Below are 18,659 nucleotides of genomic sequence, written 5' to 3'. Positions count from 1 at the left end.
ACAGGGTTACACAGGGTTGCTATGAGCTGTATAGCACTTAACAATAACAACAAGCATCCTATATTTCTTAATCTTTTTTTTTAAAAGCATCTCCTTTCTTAGGGTATGAGCTGGCGAGGAGGGCTTTTTATCAGTTTTATCCACTGCTGTATTTAATGTATGATTATATTTGCATATTTGCATTTTAATCTTTACGAATGTAGGTGTTGCCTTCCCATGCAAGTATGGTTGACGTTAGCATACCAGAAACATTTGTAACTCATCAATAGAGTGTGTTATTTCTTGCCAAGATTACTAGATCTGATGACAGAGATGGGAAAACAAAAGTTTAGAAGTTTCCTCATGAGGTATTTCTTCTATGGATTGATTGCAAGTTGGGCATGTAATTCAGATGTGGAGTTAAGGTCTATGGTTCTGTACAGAGTTGTAAGGAGAAACGTAAGGAAAAGCACAAAGTGCATACGTAACAGTCCGGTGTCGGTGTAGCCTTACACTAGAACGTGTAAAGATCATTCCTTATAGAGAAAGTGTCTTGGAGCATTGCTGCATAGAAGTATTGCCGGCGGAACAAGCAGATCTACCTGACGTTCATGTGAACCAAAACCAAAATCCAAACCTACTGCCGTGGAGTCATTTCTGACTGATGTGACCGTATAGAAGGGTTCAGAGGCTGTCAATCTTTACGAGAGCAGAAAACCTCCTCTTTTCTCCCATGGAGCGGCTGGTGGATTTGAACTGCTGACTTTGCAGTTAGCAGCCCAGTGTGGAACTTATGTCCCCCAGGCTCCTTCGTATGAAGACCCTGGTAAGTTCCGCAAGAGTTGTGTTTTTATTGAGTGCCATTGAGTCATTTCATAGTGATCCATGCGACAGATTAGAACTGCCTTATAAAGTTCTGAGTCCTGCTGTGGTACTGCGGGTTAATGCGCTGGACGACAAGGTCGGTTTGAACCTCAAGGTAGGCAGTTCAAGTTCACCAGCTTCTCCTTGGTAACCCTATACAGGGTTGCTATGTTGGAACTGACTCGACAGCACTTAACAACAACAGTAATGCTTTCTAGGAGTTCTGGCATGGCGCTGTGGGCCAGTGCGCTGGACTGCAAGGTTGGTGGTTCAAGCTCACCAGTCGCACCTTGGAAACCCGATACAGGGTCGCTGTGGGTTGGGACCGACTTGATGGCACGTAACAACAGTAGGGTTTTCTTGGCTGTAATCTCTACGGAGTCCTGGTGTGGCGCTGTGGGTTAATGTGCTAGACTGCAAAGTCAGTTTGAACTGCAAGGTTGGTGGTTCAAGCTCACCAGTCGCACCTTGGAAACCCTATACAGGGTCGCTGTGGGTTGGAACTGACTTGATGGCATTTAATAACATAATAATAACAATCTTTACGGAAGTAGATTGCCAGGTCTTTCTTCCATGGAGCCACTGGGTGGGTCGGAAGGGCCCACTTTTCATTTAGCATTCGTGCATTTAGCGGTTGTACCACCAGCACTTCTTTCAGGAATTGTAGACTATGGGCTACTTAGTGGCTCAGTGAATGCCCATTTGCTGCTGCTTGTGTCACTGTACTTGGTGCCTTGAGGTAGGAAGCGATGCACTGGGCCTTGCCCTCAAGGACTCTGGAGGCCGAGAGATGCATGATGGTAGAATGCAGTCACAGATTGCAGCTTTCCTGGGAGAGGGTGAAATCAGTGTCTGTCAGGGAGTGGAGCATTGTAAGAGACAGCGGGCTTCCGTAGGCAGTGAAGGGCCCTAGGAGCAGGCTGTACTTTGCAGGCTTCCCACACTTGAGCCATCCGGGAATCCTGCAGAAAGCAGTTCTGAGAAGTCTCTGGGAGGAGGCCGCCTGTGCTGGCTCTCCAGGACAAGTCCGGGACCACAGACCTGCCTGCGCACCTCCTTGACCTGAAAGGTGATCTGTGGTGGGTGGGCTGTGAGCCCAAGACTGATCTGGGTTTAGAGACTCACCACCCCCTGGCCTTTCCTTCAAGACTTTGGGCCTCCTTCTGAAAATGGCCTTAAAAGTTGACCAGGTCATTTCCATTGACATCTGTTTGACTTTATCATCTCAGATCTTTTGGAACATATTGCTAGAATGTCACTTTGGTCCTTTGGAAAGAAGTTCTATTACTGGTAGATCTTTTTTAAAGTTTTGTTATTAAAAAAAATAATAATAAATTGCCAATAAATCTTTTTATATCAAGTCCAGTAATATGCTTTTAAAAAGCATGGCTCATAAATAGATGAGGTGGACCCCTTGTCGTTAGGGGCTTCTGGGGTGGTATGTGCTGGAGGGTGGTTAAGTTAGGGGCCAGTTGTGTTCTGTTCTGTCCTGTGGGTTTGTTAGGAGTCACAGTCAACTCGGTGACTGTTTGATTTGGGGATGTTATTGAGGGGTTATACCAGTCATTCTTTAAAAGCTATCCGGTGTCCCCGTTAACCTGAATGGTTTCAGCATTACCTGCAGTGGAGTTACAGATAGGGTTTATTCCTGAACAGATAGGGTTTATTCCTGAAAATGCAATGACCACAGCTAGGATTCTGTCCTCTCAGTGTTTGGCCCAAGGAACCCTGGTGGTACAACAGTGCTTGACTGCTGACCAGAAGGTCAGTGGTTTTAACCCCCCACTGACCCATAGGAGAAAGATGGGTCGGTCTGCTTCCATAAGGCTGTTGTTGCTGTTAGTACCGTAGAGTCGGTTTCAACCCATAGTGACCCTGTATAAGGCTTCAAGGAGCAGCTGGGGGGGTTGACTCTGTGGTTAGTAGTCCATTGCTTATTCTGCAGAGCCGTACCAGGATGCAGCCTTGGAAAGCCTTTGGGGCAATTCCGATCTGTCTTACAGGGTTGTTAGAATTCAAAATCGGCTCTATGGCAGTGGGGTTTTTGGTTAATGCTTGGCATAGTTGTGGTTAGAAACTGTTCATTAGGCCATGTCTACTTACAGCGGCAGAGGAAGAACTAAAAACATCTCCACAACTTTCTTTTCTGCTTCCTCACAGGAGATAGCAGTTCATGCCCAGTGGCCACACAGTGCTAGATGTGGTCCCTATGGTGGTTAGTGTTTGTACTAGGAATTGGCCCTTACACCTGTTCTTTCATAAGGATGGATTATGGCAGATACAACTGCTGTCTCTGGAGAACTCTGTGTCTGTACATGACTATTAGGTTTAACTTAAGCAAGCCAGGTCCACAAATCCACCGAGATATACCAACTACACCCATACATGTATATTTCCTGTTCTCATTGTAGATTCTGGTCCTGATGGTATTCATATGCTTGGAGACCATCCACAAGCTCACCGTTGTGTGCTAATTACCTACACCCGTACATGTGTATTTCCCGTTCTCTTCCTAGATTCTGGCTCTGATCGCGTTCATCTGCATAGAGACCATCATGGAGTGCTCCCCGTGTGAAGGCCTGTACTTCTTTGAGTTTGTAAGCTGTAGCGCATTTGTGGTGACTGGAGTTTTGCTGATTCTCTTCAGTCTCAACCTTCATGTGAGGATCCCCCAGATCAACTGGAACCTGACAGTGAGTACAAGCCACTGCCGTGTCTCTAAGGGAAATGTGGCACCTCTCCATGTCTTGTTTGGTTCCAGCTCATTGTTTGACACTTAAATACTCCTTCATGACTCAGCTGTGAAACTCTGAATTTGGTGACCGGTGAAATAGAACAACAAAAGAAATGGAGTCTTCACTAATGGTGGTGGTGGTGGTTATGTGCTGTGTAGAAAGCCTCATCTTTCTCTCGCAGAACAACTGGTAGTTTCGAACTGCTGACCTTGCGATTCGCAGCCCTCTTCGTAACCATCAGCTCCTTTCACTCATGGTAGACACATTATAACAGAATTCTTGTATTTCCCTTGTAATGCCTTCTCAATGTTGTGATCGGTAATGCTGATGTTTGCCGAAAATGGAAAGAGAAACATGGAATTGATAGATCTGCATTGTTTTTCAGACTGGACATGAAAGCCATTTATAAAAGCATTGATTCTGGAAGAAATGATCATCTGTTTGAAAATGCCAGTAACTTGCAGAGCTTGCCCAAACATATTCCTAGAAATACAAGAGGGATTCAAAAAGTTCATGGAAAAAATAAAATTAGAAGATAATGGAATTTTTTCACGGACTTTTTGAAGCCCTCTTATATTATTAAAGGCCGTGGTGGCACTGTGGGATAAGCACTGGACTGCTAACTTAAAGATTGACAGTTCAAATCCACCAGCTGCTCCATGGGAGAAGATGAGACTTTCTGCTCTCATAAAGATTTACAGCTCAGAAACCTTATATGGGTCGTTGTGACTTCATATGATAAGCACTGGACTACAAACCACAGACTACGTGGTTCAAGCCTGCCAGCCATTTTGAGGGAGAAAGAGGAGGCTTTCTGTTCCCGTGAAGATGGAAAGCCTCAGAAAGCCTATACAGGGTCGCTATGAGCTGGAACGGACTCGACAGCACTTAGCAATACCATGACTCAGGCAGGGCTTGATGGTAGGGGTTTGTGTTGGTTTCAGATTTTTGTATTAACTTCAAAGCAACTGAAAGGACCAAGAGGGCGAAGTGGTTTGAGCACAACGTCTGGAGTGGAAATGTTTCCTTTTCTCTGGTTTAGGTTCTTAGCCTCTTTGACATTCTCTGGTTGGGTGGGAAACTCAGGGCTGCCCACCCTCAGGCCCCTTTAAATGGACCGCATTACTTGTCCTTTCTTGTGGAATGAGGAAAGAAACTTAGTATCACTTTGCATTGTTGATATTTCTTTGCAAACATCCATGGCCAAGAGCTCAGCAAATCAGTTAGGGAGACCCACATGGGTACAGGGTCTCCTGCCAAGAGGAAGGAGACCATAGCAGAGCACCCATCCTGAACAGGGCTCTTGAGCCACGTGGACAGTCAAGCTTGCCTCTGTCTCTTTGGTGATGCAATGTGCCTGTGCCTGTGGGCACCCGGAGAAGGTGTCCCCTCTGCTGCAGGAGCTGGTGACCATTCCCTTAACCATGGTGGTCCTTTGGGATGTGAAGTGGGCAGTCTTCCTCACTGTTGTCCCAGTTGGCTCTGGCTCTTTCTAGGAGAGAAAAAAAAATCCAGAGAGCAAGAGCTGCTGACCTAGCAAAGCAGACACCAGTGGAAAACTCAAGTTTGTTTTGTCTCACCTTGGAAAGCTGAGGAAAACATGATGGCATTTTAAATTTAATCTCCAAAACCTCAAGAGCATTTTGTCCTATGTTTTTGTGACAGGTTTTAATGTCTCAACTATTTTATTTTCTTGAGATTTTTTATTAGCTTTGAATCTATTTCTTTGTAATGTTTTTGTTGGGTGCCTTGAAGTCACTTTTCAACCCATAAGTGACCCCATGTGACTGAGTAGAACTGCCCTACATGATGTTTGTCCTACCCTTATGAGAAAATACTTACAGAATTGATAGTGGTGTTGTTGTTGTTACGTGCCATTGAGTCAATTCTGACTCATAGCAACCTTGTATAGGGCTTTCAAGGAGTGGCTGTTAGGTTTGAACCACTAACCTTGTGTTTAGCTGTCCAGTGCTTATCCTTGATAGTATAGTAAACAGAATTTAGAATATAGTAATCAGATTAAGAAGGAGCTCTGGTAGCGTAGTGGTTACAAATCGGGCTGTGAACCTCAGGGTCAGCAATTCAAAACTACTAGCTGTTCCGCGGGAGAAAGATGAGGCGTTCTGCTCCAGTAAAGATTTACAGCCTTGGAAACCCTGTACAGGGTCGCTATGATTTGGAACCGACTTCACGGCACATAACAATAACAGCAACAGTCAGATTGAGAGAACTTCATAAATCTCACTCAACTAAAATGCCATCTCCATGAGGGAAGGCCATTGTCTTGGTCATTGGGATCCTTGGCCTCTGGTATCACTAATAAGTACTTGTTAGGGGAGGGGCTTGGCTAAAAGCGAGTGAAACCATGTTATTATGTTGCTAAGTGTTTTCATAGAAACACTATACAGTTGTGTGTGTTTTTTAATGTTTTATTGTGAATTTATGTGATAGTTTACATGGGAGAACATTAGCTTTATATTCATCCTATCGTATATCGTTTCATTGCCATGGTTATAATCCCCTCCATGCATCATCAACCAACCAGAAGGTACACCCTGCAAGCCTGCCCCCCGGTCCTCAGCACACAGCCCCTCTCCCTCTCTGGGTCTGAAGTCCCCAGCCACTCCATATCTCCACGTCATCATCTCTGCCTCCATCTCTGGCGTCACTGCTTCTCTGGGTAGGGGCCCGCTCCCTGCTCTTCTCCCTTGATGGTCCCAGGAACCTCCGCTCCTAGACTGCAAAGTCAATCACTCCCCTCCTTTTGCTACAAAACATCTACCTTTACATTTCCAACCCTCACGATCAGCCCTGATAACAATTATTAACTATTGTATCACAAGAGACCCATCTGCATCTCCTTCATCAGCCCTGCCCACACAGATTGGATACTACTCAGTGGAGATTCTATCTTCCTCTGTACCCTCTGGATCTAAGTTCCCTCTTGAAAGCTTGTAAGTCAGTCACTTCTTGCCTTTGTAGGCCACTCCCCCCACCCCTCCATTTTGGGTAGCCAGTATCCGAGTTGCCCATCCCTGTCTACTCTGTGTATTGAGGGGGTGGGAACGATCCTTGCTATAAAGATTTTTTCCCTCTTTTGAGCTACTGCATCCATAGGTGTAGGCCAGGTTCATCAAGTTGTATCAGATTACTCCTTTTTCCTCTTATTTCTTCTAGTTGAGCTCTGATCATGTAGCCATTGAAGCCAGGCCAAGTGGGTATTATCTGTAAGTGTTAGGTGTTCTTATGCATATGGCATCTCTTCTTATCAGGTGGACACTTCACTCTCCACTCTAGTCCTCTGTGGCCATGTCACTGACTCTGGGACCAAGAGTTCCCAGGTCTTGCCACACTGCTGGCCAACTGGGTTCTGCACCCGGGTTCACTGGAGTCTATTGAATGTTGTAGGGCTTAGCTTGCAGCTTCATTGCTGTTTTTCCCTCACTTCCCCTTATGGGTGACAAATGTGGTCACCAATCAGAGTGTGTATTCCCACTGAGTCTTAGTCTTGGAAGGGGGTTTTTGCCGTGAGGGGACCCAGCCACTTGCCTTGATGCCTCCTGGGCGAGCAACTTGCTTGTTCTTGTAGTAATCAGTCGTACTGTTTTGTATTTTTTCTGTCGGTCTTTCTTTCAAGAAGTATCTTCTGTTCTTCTCGCCGCTTCAGGAACACTATACAGTTTTACAAAAACACTATCTAGTGTTTCTGAGGAGCAACTGGTAGGTTTGAACTGCTGACCTGTGGTTTAGCAGCCCAGTGCTTATCCTACAGTGCCACACCAGGACTCTGAAACCCTGCCAAGAGGAGCTTTTTGATAAAGACCTGATGGCTAGAAAGGATATACACACAAGGACTTTGATTCAGATAGATCTGGCTGGGCCCAGCTTACAAGAAGTGGCTTTAAAAGTCTGTGTAAGACCTTGGGCAAGTCTCTTAATGAAAAGCCTATGCTGCTAAAGTGGGAATATTATTTTCTTACAGGGTTGTTTTAAGAATAAAATGAGATGATAAAGTGTATAATGTGGTGTTTTTTGTGTGAGCTCTCAAAGCAGTGGGTGCTGCTGTATTAGAATACGCCTCTCACCACTAGTAAGAGGTAAGAGTTCCAGGTTGTGTAGACAGAAGTTTGAACCCAGCAGCAGCACCACAGGAGAAAAGACGAGGCTGTCTGTTCCTGTAAGGACTTCCTGTCTCGGAAACCAGAGGGAGCAGTTCTCCTCTGACCTGTAGGGTCTCCAGGAGGCGGAACCTGGCTTGCTGGCAGTGAGTTTTAGCAGAGGTGGGTACAGCAGGCTGTGCTGACTATAGCTCACTCCATTCTCCTGTAGACTTCCACCAGGTTTGGCTTTACGCTTCTAATTCTGGTTTGCCACTTATATGAAAGCCTTACGTCTGCTAATGGACTCTGCTTCAGATTTCTCAGTAATTGATACTGACCTTATCCCCGGAAATACCTATCAAGTGACCACTCTGGAATTCTGAATTTTCTCTTTCAATCATGAATGATTTTGCCATTGGTTGTAGTATCATGTTATGTGGTCAGCTTGAAGATATTTTTTTCCCTCTAGAATGTCAATAGCTGGCCTTCTGGAGGGTGTTGTTTGGGGCCCATGTCTAGGTGGTGATGTGATCACTTGGAAAACCTTCCTGTCCCTTGGGTCCTTTCCAAAATCTCCCTGCTTTGGAGGTAGATGAAGAGGTATGCTTATTCAAAAGAAAGGGGTATACAGTCCATCAACTTGAGGAATCCATTCTCTGGGCGAGGGGACAGGCTGATCCTGTTCATCATGTTGCTAATGAAGGGTGGTCTTGGCTGTGTTGTGTTCTTCCAGCATGGTGCTTGGGGCATTTTTTTGTCCCCAAAAGACTCAGCTGGGGAATCAAATAGGGTATGTTTGGCAGAGATTTAGAAAAGCAGGCCCTTCAGGAATGTGGGTTAGCATAAATATGGATGACAAATGAAAAATTAGCAGTCTTATGTTACGACATTAAGATTCCTGGTAATGGTAGTTTTCTTTTTAACGTTCTTTGGGACTAACCCTTCACTTCTCTGTTCGGCTTGTGTGTTGCTGTGATGTTGGAAGCTGGGTCACCAGTGTTTCAAAGACCAGCAGAGTCCCCCATGGTGGACAGCTTTCAATAGAGCTTCCAGACTAAAACGAGACTAGGAAGAAGGCAGAGGGATTAGCCACCGAAATCCCTGTGAATAATAGTGTAACATTGTCTCATTGTTGTGAAGTGCCGTTGATTGGTTCCAACTCATAGTGCCCCTGTATGAAATTTCCAAGGAGCAGCTGGTGGGTTTGAACTGTCGATCTTGTAGTTCCCCAGTCCAGTGCTGATCCTGCCATAAAATGAGCCCCTCAGGTTGGAAGGTACTCAAAAATACGTCTGAGGAAGAGCTGCTTCCTCAAGCAACATCAACCTTAAATGATACAGATAGAACAAAGCTTTTGGGACCTTCATTTGCTGATGGGGCATGACTCAAAATGAAAAGAAACAGCTGTAAACATCCATTAAGAATTGGAACACGGAATGTATGAAGTATGAATCTACGAAAATTAGAAATCATCAAAAATGAAATGACCCTCAAAGGGAACCACATGAGCAGGCATCGAAACTTGCTGGTGACCATGTTGGTCTGCTGGTGAGTGGAAGAGGCAGAAAGGCAGCAATGAAGAAACAGGCTGAGTTCCACCACGTTCCATAGACTCCCATTGACCTGGGGATGAGAGAGAGAAGAGGAAGGGCTGGTCGGTCCAAAGTGTGGTGAGACCTGGGGACACCTGTGCCCCCATGGACAATGACATAGCCATGGAGGGCTAGAGCTGAGAGTGAAGTATCCAGCTGATATGAAGTGAGGGGAGACATACAAGAACACCCAAACTTGCAGAAAGTACCCATTTGACCTAGCCTCAATGGCTTAATAATCAGAACTCGACTAGAGGAAGATTTAAAAAAAAAAACAATTTTTGATAAAGGAAGTGAGTGTAAATAGCTACAATTTGATGAACTTGACCTATACTTATGGATATGTGTCCAGAGTCATCTTAAACTTTCTTGTCTCAACTATGTGCAGGACTGAGATTAGAGGCAGCCACAGAGCCAGTGATTTGGAGCCTCAGGCAGGATTGCAGTGACAGCCCATATTTGTGTTCGTTAGGTGCTTTCGAGTCATTTCCGCTTCATTATGTCCACAGTGTACAACAGACCGAAACACTGCTCAGTCCTGTACCATCTTCACAACTGCTGTGTTTGAGCCCAGTCTTGCAGCCACTGGATGAATCCATCTCATTGAAGGTCTTCCTCTTTTTTGCTGACCCTGTTCTTTACCAATCACTTGATCCTCTTCTCCAGGGACGGGTTCTTCCTGACATGTCCAAAGTACAAGAGATGAAGTTGTTTTTTCCTAAGTTTTTGTTGTGAACTGAGTGATAGTTTACATGAGAGAACATTGGCTTTACACCATCATTTCATTGCAATGATTACAATCTCCTCCATGCACCATCATTCAATAGTATTTGTTTCCATTCCCTGTTTTTATTGATTTTTGTCGTTGTTGTTTTTTGCGGGGGATGTACACAGAAACACTCAAGAATATATAATAATTTAAACCCCTGAAAGGGCACATTCTGCAAGCCTGCCTCCTCGTTGCCAGCACCCAGTACCTCTCTTTCCATGCATCCAGAGTCCTCAGCTGCTCCCTCTCTCCATGCCTCAAGGAGATGAAGTTTTGCCATCCTTGCTTCTAACGAGCTTTCTGACTATATGTCTTTCAACACAGACTTGCTTGTATATTTAATATTGACGGTGGTTGTTAATGTGCCGTGGAGTCGGTTCTGACTCATAGCAACCCTGTACAGGGTTTCCGAGGCTGTAAATCTTTACGGGAGCAGAAAGCCTTATCTTTCTCCCATGGAACAGCTGGCAGTTTCTAACTGCTGACCCTGAGGTTAGCAGCCCGATTCGTAACCACTACGCTGCCAGAGCTCCTTAATATTGACAGTGGTAAATCTCAAGCAGCAACAAGACAATCTGCGGGAGCTGAGTCAGACTCTTCCCTCCCACCTTGGGTCCCAGTCTTCTCACTGGCCCATCCATGGCATGCGCCCACTCCCAGGAACAACATGTTTGTCCACTCCCACACTTCCACGGTTGTGCTCTGTGAGCACCTAATCAGCTTGCAAGGCCCAACTGGATTCTGGCATTTTCTCTGGACTTTCTGGAATTCACTACCCCTGGTCTGTGTTTCCATACCTTATATAACATAGCATGCTTAACACACGAGAACTGCATGCACCTATCTGCTCTGGCACAAAGCAGGTGCTCAGTAAACATCTGCTGAACAGACTGTGGATAAGACACTGGTAAGCATGGTGCTGGCGAAGAATACTGACAGTGGTGTATTTAATAATATGCTCACAGGGCACAAACTATGGAAGTGTGGGAGTGGACAGACATGTTGTTCCTGGGAGTGGGCGCATGCCATGAATGGGCCAGTGAGAAGACTGGAACCCAATGTGGGAGGGAGGAGTCTGACTCAGCTCCCGCAGATTGTCTTGTTACTGCTTGAGATTTCTGATACAGTTTGTCAAGAGCAGCTGAGAATTGAGTTTTTATGTGCAGTCGTCTGGTGTGTGAATGCTAGCTTGTTCAGGTTTGTTTGGAACATTGTGCAAGTCAACTAAAGCTGTCTGGGGGCCAGATATGTCCCATTGTGCGGATCTGCTGCTGATCTGCTTGAACTCACACCTTCAATGGCATCGCTGTGCTACTGATAGAGAGAGCCCAGTAGCAGGGTAGGATGATTGATTGGCTCCCTTTCCTTGACCTTTCACTCTTCTTGAAATGCAGCAGCCTTGACGGTGTCCTCAGGGGCCAGGCAGGTAACACCAAGTAACTGGGCTTGAGGCGGTAGAGAGTGGACAAGACTGTGACCAACTGGAAAGCATATGGCTTGGTAGAGTACATGTCCCATAAAAAGCATTTGAAACGTTTAATCATCTAAACTACGTTGCTTCCTGTTTAGGAGCTTCTAGCTCTGTAACCAAGTAATATAGAGAAATTAGGTAGCTTGTCCTCTCACACTCTTGTCACAGTTAGAGCCCATGCTGTTTTCTTTCTGCAAGCAATCACTTACCAGGAGGTAAGGTCTTTAAAACATTTAACATGGACTCTCATTTGGTATTCAAGGAGCTTAGGAGAAAATTCTCTAAGTTTTAGTAACCTAGAGGTTTGAAAGACCATGTACAGGAAACTCTGCAGATCTAGCTAGGTGTGTCCTCTATGCTGAAAGTGACATGCTTTCAACACCACAAATGAGTGAGGGGGTATCTTCATAATGATTGTACCAGCTTCAGTACATACTGGATTCAAGGATTATGTCCATCCAAGGTGACTTGAATGTGCTTTTCAATAGATGACAAAAGAACTCCAAACAATGGTGACAGTATGGACTTTATCAAACAGCATCATAGACAGTTATCATCTTTCTTTCCTTTTTGTGGCTTTGCGTCTAGACGTGGAACTATGGTGGAGGGTGGGCATTGTGCTCTTTATTTTGAGAGTTCTTCATGGGTTTTAGGCTCAAAGATGGAATGATTTTTTTTATGTTTTATTGTGAATTATGTGATAGTTTACATGGGAGAACATTAGCTTTACATTCATCCCATTGTATATCATTTCATTGCCATGGTTACAATCCCCTCCATGCATCATCAACCAACCAAAGGGTATACACTACAAGCCTGCCCCCCCACCCCTTCCTGGTCGTCAGCACACAGCCCCTCTCCCTCTCTGGTTCTAGAGTCCCCTGCCACTCCATCTCTCCGTGTCATTGTCTCTGCCTCCATCTCTGGGTAGGATCCCTCACTCTGCTCTTCTCCCTTGATGGTCCCAGGGACCTCTGCTCCACTGCAAAGTCCATCACTCCCCCCGCTTTTACTACAAAATGCCTACCTTTACATTTGACTGATTCTTTTAAGTGATTTTATTTTCTCTTTCTCTTTAGGACTTGGTCAACACTGGACTAAGCACTTTCTTTTTCTTTATTGCATCAATTGTACTGGCTGCTTTAAACCACAAAGCAGGAGCAGAAATTGCTGCTGTGGTAAGTAAACCCAAATGGAAATGATCCCTCTGTGGTCTGCTTTCTCCCCAAGTGTGGTCCATGGAACAGCAGCCTCTGTATCTCCCAGAAGCTTGTTAGAAACGCACCTTCTCAGTCCCCATCCCAGAGCCATGGAATCCGAAATGTATTGTAGCCAGGCCTCAGTGGGTACTCTCAAGTCCGCAGGGAAGGCTGCTGGTGAGGTTGCAGGGAGCAGGGCGGCTTCATGACAAAGATGGCAGCCTCCCATTTAGTGATCAAGTGCCATGGGGAAGGGATGGGAACACACAGATTCTCCCGCTCTCTATTCTGTAGTCTTATATTTACAAAGAACGTGATCACTTAGGGGATGGGAGCAGGAGTTGGAAGTGTTTCTAGAAATGCTTGAACTAGCTGTTGCCCCGAGTGCCGCTCGATGGCGTCACCGCTTGTTATCAGGTATCGAAAACCCTGTTGTGCCTTCATCCTGGCACTGAGCACTTGGAGGGAAGGGGCAGCTGGGTAGCAGGTTGGGGGGCCTTGTGGCTTGATTCGTTGTTCACATAGGAGACCACAGATTTTTTGCCTATTTTGTAGGTGAATACACTGCACTTTCTCACCTGACACCAAAGCATGAGGGTGTTGTAGAAAGAGGGATTTTATTTTTTTTTTTAAAAAAGGTCTTAAAAAAAAAGGTCTAAAATGCTTCAAAAGAAGCGTTAGGCTGTCTTCTGGCCAGGCAGGACATAAGTGGGCCATCCTGGCCTGACAGTTAAACCTCAGTGGGGCTGGGCATTAGGGTCACCGCTGGGGGAAATTGCACACATCTAAGGTCACCAGGGAAGCTAGCCAGGCCCTGCTCCTGCCCAAGATCCCACAGCCAGGAACATGCACGAGAAGTAACCAGGCCCATTTCTTTTAGATATTTGGCTTCCTGGCAACCGGGGTGTATACGGTGAACGTGTTCCTATCCGTGCAGAAATGGAGAGTCAGCCTCCACCAGCAGAGCACCAACGACTACATCCGAGCCCGCACTGAGTCCCGAGATGCAGACGGTCGGCCCGAGATCCAGCGCTTGGACACGTGAGGACCTTCAGAGGCCTCCACCCTCCAACCGTCCCTGCCGTCAACTTTTCTCTCTCATCACGTCAGATTTTCATGAGATTATGTTGAATTTTGTCCTCTTTGGTAAAAGTTCATTTGGGAAAAGGGTTTTGTGAATGGCCCTGTTGGCAAGTATGTGGGTGGATGAAGCCCCACTACCTAGCTTGTCAGATAGCAGTTCTCTGGCCGGTGGTGGCCATGGAGGCCGCTGGCCTCACTGGCTGTCCATGTCCATCTTTGCTCTTAACAGTCCCCTAGCCCAGCTTCACATCTGTCTTGGAACCACCCTGGCACATGTAATGGGTCTGCTAAGAGGAGAAAAGAACAATGAAGGAGTTGAAGGTCCAGGTTGGAGAGTTCCTCAGCAGCAGTTCTGGGGCAGCTTCTGGAAGCTCCAGAGCAGTGTCGAGGTCACTGCCGGGCTCCTTACCTCCTCTGTGTCTTCCTTACCTGGGCACAAGACAGCCAGCACAAGCCTGAAAGACCTTGTGGGATTCTGAGGGTCTTGACAGAGGAATGTGTTGGTTGAACTCTTACTGGGTCTGGACTTTACTGGCTAGGAAGAGCTGCTGTCCCCATGTGATAGTTCCACAGTACTGCTTACTCATGGGAGGGCCACGTTTTGTTTCCTACCCTGCTGAGAAATCACTGCATTCTTTTTCAAATGAATCGCTTTCCTGAATCCCCAGTCCTTCTCCAGAATATGGGGACTATCTTGCTTTCCAGTATCTTGCCTACCCTGAATACTTTGAAACTAAATTGCAGATTTTGTCATTTCACCTTCTCAAGTAGAAGACACCATGAAATACATGCAATCCATCCCACCAGCCAAAGCATTTGTCCATGTCCATTTGCTGGCTACATGGACCACAGTTTGCTCGGGGGTGGAGGTGGGTGGGTGTTGTGTGTTATAGAAACACTTGTACACCCTATTTTAGGGGATGTATGTTCATTTTCCGATGCCTGAGAAGAGTTCTAAAGTGGTTCTGAATACAATTGTCTAGGGTTTGAGATACTTGAATTTGCACCATGGGGACACGTCTCTTCATGGAAGTTTTAGAAGGTACTGGTGTGGCTTGTGGTACCTCGGGGTCATAATCACAAACATGGATCTTGGAAGTTGTTGGGGAAATTCTAGTTACTTAAGGTTTATGATTGGACTCTTGAAGTGTATTATTTGTGATGAATGAATTCCAATGAGCCCTTATGTTGCTCTAGGTTTTTTTTTTTGTTCTGCTTTTTTGTTTTCACTATTGGAGATTAATTAATGATATCTTTTATAGAGAAATCGTTTTAATTTGTCAGGTTTTCACTCTTGGAACTGTTTTTAGTGTTTACAAATCTCATTCTAGCTCCAAAATTTTGTGTGTAGTCCTTACCAAGGAAAAAAAAAACAACCACTTACTGTTGGCTGGAAGATTTTTCCGTAATGTGGAGCCTCCCCATGGTCTCATTCTAATGACCGTTTACAACTCTCATCTCTGAGAGCCAGAGAGGGTGAGGGAAGGAGCGTGTGCGACAAGTGTTCATCTGTGCACATGTGGTGCTGCCTTCGTCAGAAACAGGGCTGGGGGACTGATGAGTTAACGCTGCTGGGTGAGGAAGGGAGCACAGGAAATGGTTCTGTGCTGCCTCTGAAGGGTGGGGGTTTGGAGTTGGCTCCCTGAACTGAACATCTGGTTCAGTCTGAGTTCTGCTGTGCCTCCTTCCTTTCATGGCAGTGGCCCTTGTGACATTGTTGAGTGCCACGTCTGCTCATGGTTCCAAGGCTGCTAGGGCAGAACCCGCCAGCCAGTGTGCTGGACACTCACCTCCGCTTTGTACTCAAGAGAGCAGCCAGGCCTGGTCCGAGCAGGAACAGCCCAGCTGCCGTCACAGAGCCTTCTCCCCACATACCTTGTGAGGCAGCACAAACTCTGCTCCCCAAACTTCAACACTATTGGATGGAGTGATTTCGTTGAGGAGAGGATAATGACATCTGGATTTGTTTGTTCATTTTTTATATTTATTTCACATTGGTTGAGTGTGTATGGTTAGTCACAATTGGGCTTATCCTCCCTCTGAGTCTCAAAGCAGAGTCTCAAAGACTTAGCTTCACATTAAACAGGGCCCACTTAGAAGGACGACCCAGAATTTATCAGACATCTCCTGCTAGGAATCACATGTTACATGGCTTTCCTAAATGATGGCCTTTGAAGTGAAGTTGGGGAAAAAGATACCATTCAGGCCTGCGTGTTGTCAAAGGCTCCATGGTCACTTCCAGAAAACCAGTTTATTGGCTGATGAAAAGGCCACAATGGCTGGGCCTCCTGAGGAGGGGTCATCCAAGTGGAGATGCTGGTGGATGAAAGGAAGTGGGGGCTATCTGACAGCACAGGGAGACTTAGGAGGCAGCTTGTGTCCTGGCATTAGAACTTTCCAGTGATTTCGGTTCCAGTAACTTTAATATCTTTTGTGCCATGAGGCTCCCCTCGTTTTGTTCATGTTTTTGCTTATGGTTAATGAGCTCCCACTAGACCCAGAAGTGGCCTTGTAGACCTTCTAGTGGCTGTGATACACATTCCTGTATCTTATCCCAGTTAGACGGTGTGCTCAGGCAAAGTTATGAAGGGAACATTGTTGTCTGTGGGGAGTAAAAAGACATCTGTATTTTTCTTATGTTGCCTTCTATGTGCAAGCAGAAGACAGTCTAGATTGGGGTATGAATGGGGCTTAAAAGCCACCTCTCTGTGAATTGAAGGAAATTCCAGTTTAGGCCCATGACAGTTTGGTTTGGGTCAGTGTTGTTGGGATGATTTTGGCTTTCATAGTCTGCGTCGCCCTGAGGAGAATTGCTGTTCCTGGTAAAATTTGAATTTGGACAGTGCAGTTGAATCCCTCAAGCATTTGGTTAATTCTCTGGTGGTTTTAGATGATGCAAGCCTGATGTCTTCAGAGAAAGCTAAGCTTGGTGAGCTCTCTCTTCTCCCCACTTCATACTGCTGAAGGCATGTGGGCGAGCCCCTTTCCCTTTATTATTAGAGGGACTACAGTCTTGAAAGCCTAAAGACACTTTTTGGCTCCATATTAAGCTGAGAAAAGGACAGGCTGTGTTAACAAATTAAAATCTTGTAAGAGAGTTTTGATTGAAAGTAAAACAAGTAGAGGAACAGCCATCCAAAGTCGATAGCCTTTGCTAACATCAACAACAAAGCAAGACTGAAGTAGCCTAGCTAGGCTTATTAGCGATGTCTTCCTTGGCAGCCTGAGCTACTGTGTGCAGTGTTGGGGAAGCTCAGCCCAGACCACAGAGAAACCCATAAGGAACCTGCCTGGTATGGCTCTGGGAGGCTGGCAGCATGCCCAGCCTCAGGGCAATGGCAGAAAGGTTCAGCCTGAAGTCATGCACTGTGAACAGGTTGGGGGTGTTCTCTGCATCAGATGCTTCATGACTCAACAGAACCATTCCTCCTCTTTTAGAGTTTGCGGTTGTATCTTATTTTGGAAGCTTTCTTAGTGCTAGTGTTGGGTTAAACCTTAGGGATCTCCGAGAAAGGAAGCACTAACTCTCATCCACACGTCTGTGTGGTGAATGAGCCCAAGACACACTCTGTCTCTATGCTATGTCTGCTCTGTGCCCCACTTATTTTTTCTTGTAGATGCACACGTGTGTTTGCTTTCAGAGGTACCATGTCCCTGGGCACCACCTGCCAGGGGTGCTTCTGAGCAGTTTCTGTGCACCTGGTAGGAACCAACTCCTCAAGCACAGTAGACATCTAGATCTAGTTGAGGGGTGGGCAGGTGCCAGACAAGGGGTGGAGTGACATTCTGAGACACCACAAATACGAAGTCGCCTGACTGAGGCAGCTGGACAAGACACTGGATGCGTCTCTGCTCTCAGCGGCTATTCACCTTGAAATTGCCCCATTGGCCATAGGCAGTTTTCCATAGCTACATTGCTAAGGTCTAGTCCCATCTGGGCAAGACTTTCTGTGTGTTGGTCCTAGAGCCTATCCTAACATGACCAGAGCAGAGACCGTGGAGCAGAGACAGTTTAGTGATTCTGGAAGGAAGTGGTGATTTAAGGAGCCCCCAGTGTGCCATTTATATTCAAGGCAAAGCCACCAAGAGATCATTGTGCCCCTGTATTTTTTTCCATATCTTATTGTATGACACTGTAGATAAACACTCAACTTCAAGATCAGTCAGAACTGCAAGGTTGGTGATTCAAACTCCCCAGCCACGCCTACAAAACCCTATATAGGGTCAGTCTGAGTCAGACTGTCTCAGTGGTATTCAACAACAATATAGCATTAAAAAGATACTTCCAAGGTCAGGAGCTGCTGGTTCATTTTCTTTAGTTTCCAGTCTTTGAAGCCTCCGGATAATTTAGGTAGCTCCCGAGGGGCTTTCTTCCTCAGAACCCAGCTAGGTGAGAGCATGGAGAGCTGCTATCTTGGCTGGTGAGGTTGGGCCAGGGAGAGACAGACCAGAAGGAGGAACAAGGAGGAGGCCCTGACCTGTTTGGCCTGTCTCCTGTCAAGTCTGCACAACCCAGGCTGGCATGAAGAAATGTACTTGGTTAAATACTTTGCTAGCCTTTGTCTTTGGAAAAGTAGGGTCTTGTGTTCTAGAATCAGTTTGAGGGATAGAACTCGCTAATGGGGCAGATTCCTTGGTGCTGTGGTGGGCTCTTGGCGTCTAGCTCAGGTACGTTTGGACAGGTGCCTTGGAATCTGGTTGGAATGCTCTCTTGGACACAGACCCAACACGGTTTCTCTCTGCAAACTTTACTGGTTCTGCATAAAATCTTTCATTTTTTACCTTCTCAGCTGGTATCTTTAAAAACCATAAGAGCTGACTGGTTAAGGAGATAATTTGAAATATTTGACCTTTTGCCTTTCTTTTA

The 18,659-nt window shown here is 45.9% G+C and overlaps 1 protein-coding gene across 2 annotated transcripts in view; it reads left to right on the top strand.

Annotated features, from left to right (window-relative positions):
• The window catches only part of CMTM4 (CKLF-like MARVEL transmembrane domain containing 4), a 48,270-nt gene extending 34,369 nt beyond the window's left edge, over positions 1–13,901 (top strand). For both annotated transcript variants that reach the window (XM_006863586.1, XM_006863585.1), the window contains exons 2-4: positions 3,360–3,536; positions 12,590–12,688; positions 13,590–13,901. In XM_006863586.1, the coding sequence (XP_006863648.1) occupies positions 3,360–3,536; positions 12,590–12,688; positions 13,590–13,754 (441 nt within the window). In that variant the 3' untranslated portion in view covers positions 13,755–13,901. The remainder of the gene's footprint in view (positions 1–3,359; positions 3,537–12,589; positions 12,689–13,589) is intronic.
• The last annotated feature ends 4,758 nt before the right edge of the window (positions 13,902–18,659 follow it).

The sequence above is a fragment of the Chrysochloris asiatica genome, unplaced genomic scaffold (genome assembly GCF_000296735.1).
Source record: "Chrysochloris asiatica unplaced genomic scaffold, ChrAsi1.0 scaffold00055, whole genome shotgun sequence".
In the NCBI taxonomy this organism is placed as follows: Eukaryota; Metazoa; Chordata; class Mammalia; order Afrosoricida; family Chrysochloridae; genus Chrysochloris; species Chrysochloris asiatica.
Note: the sequence above shows the minus strand (reverse complement) of the source record. Positions and strands in the feature narration are given on the sequence as shown.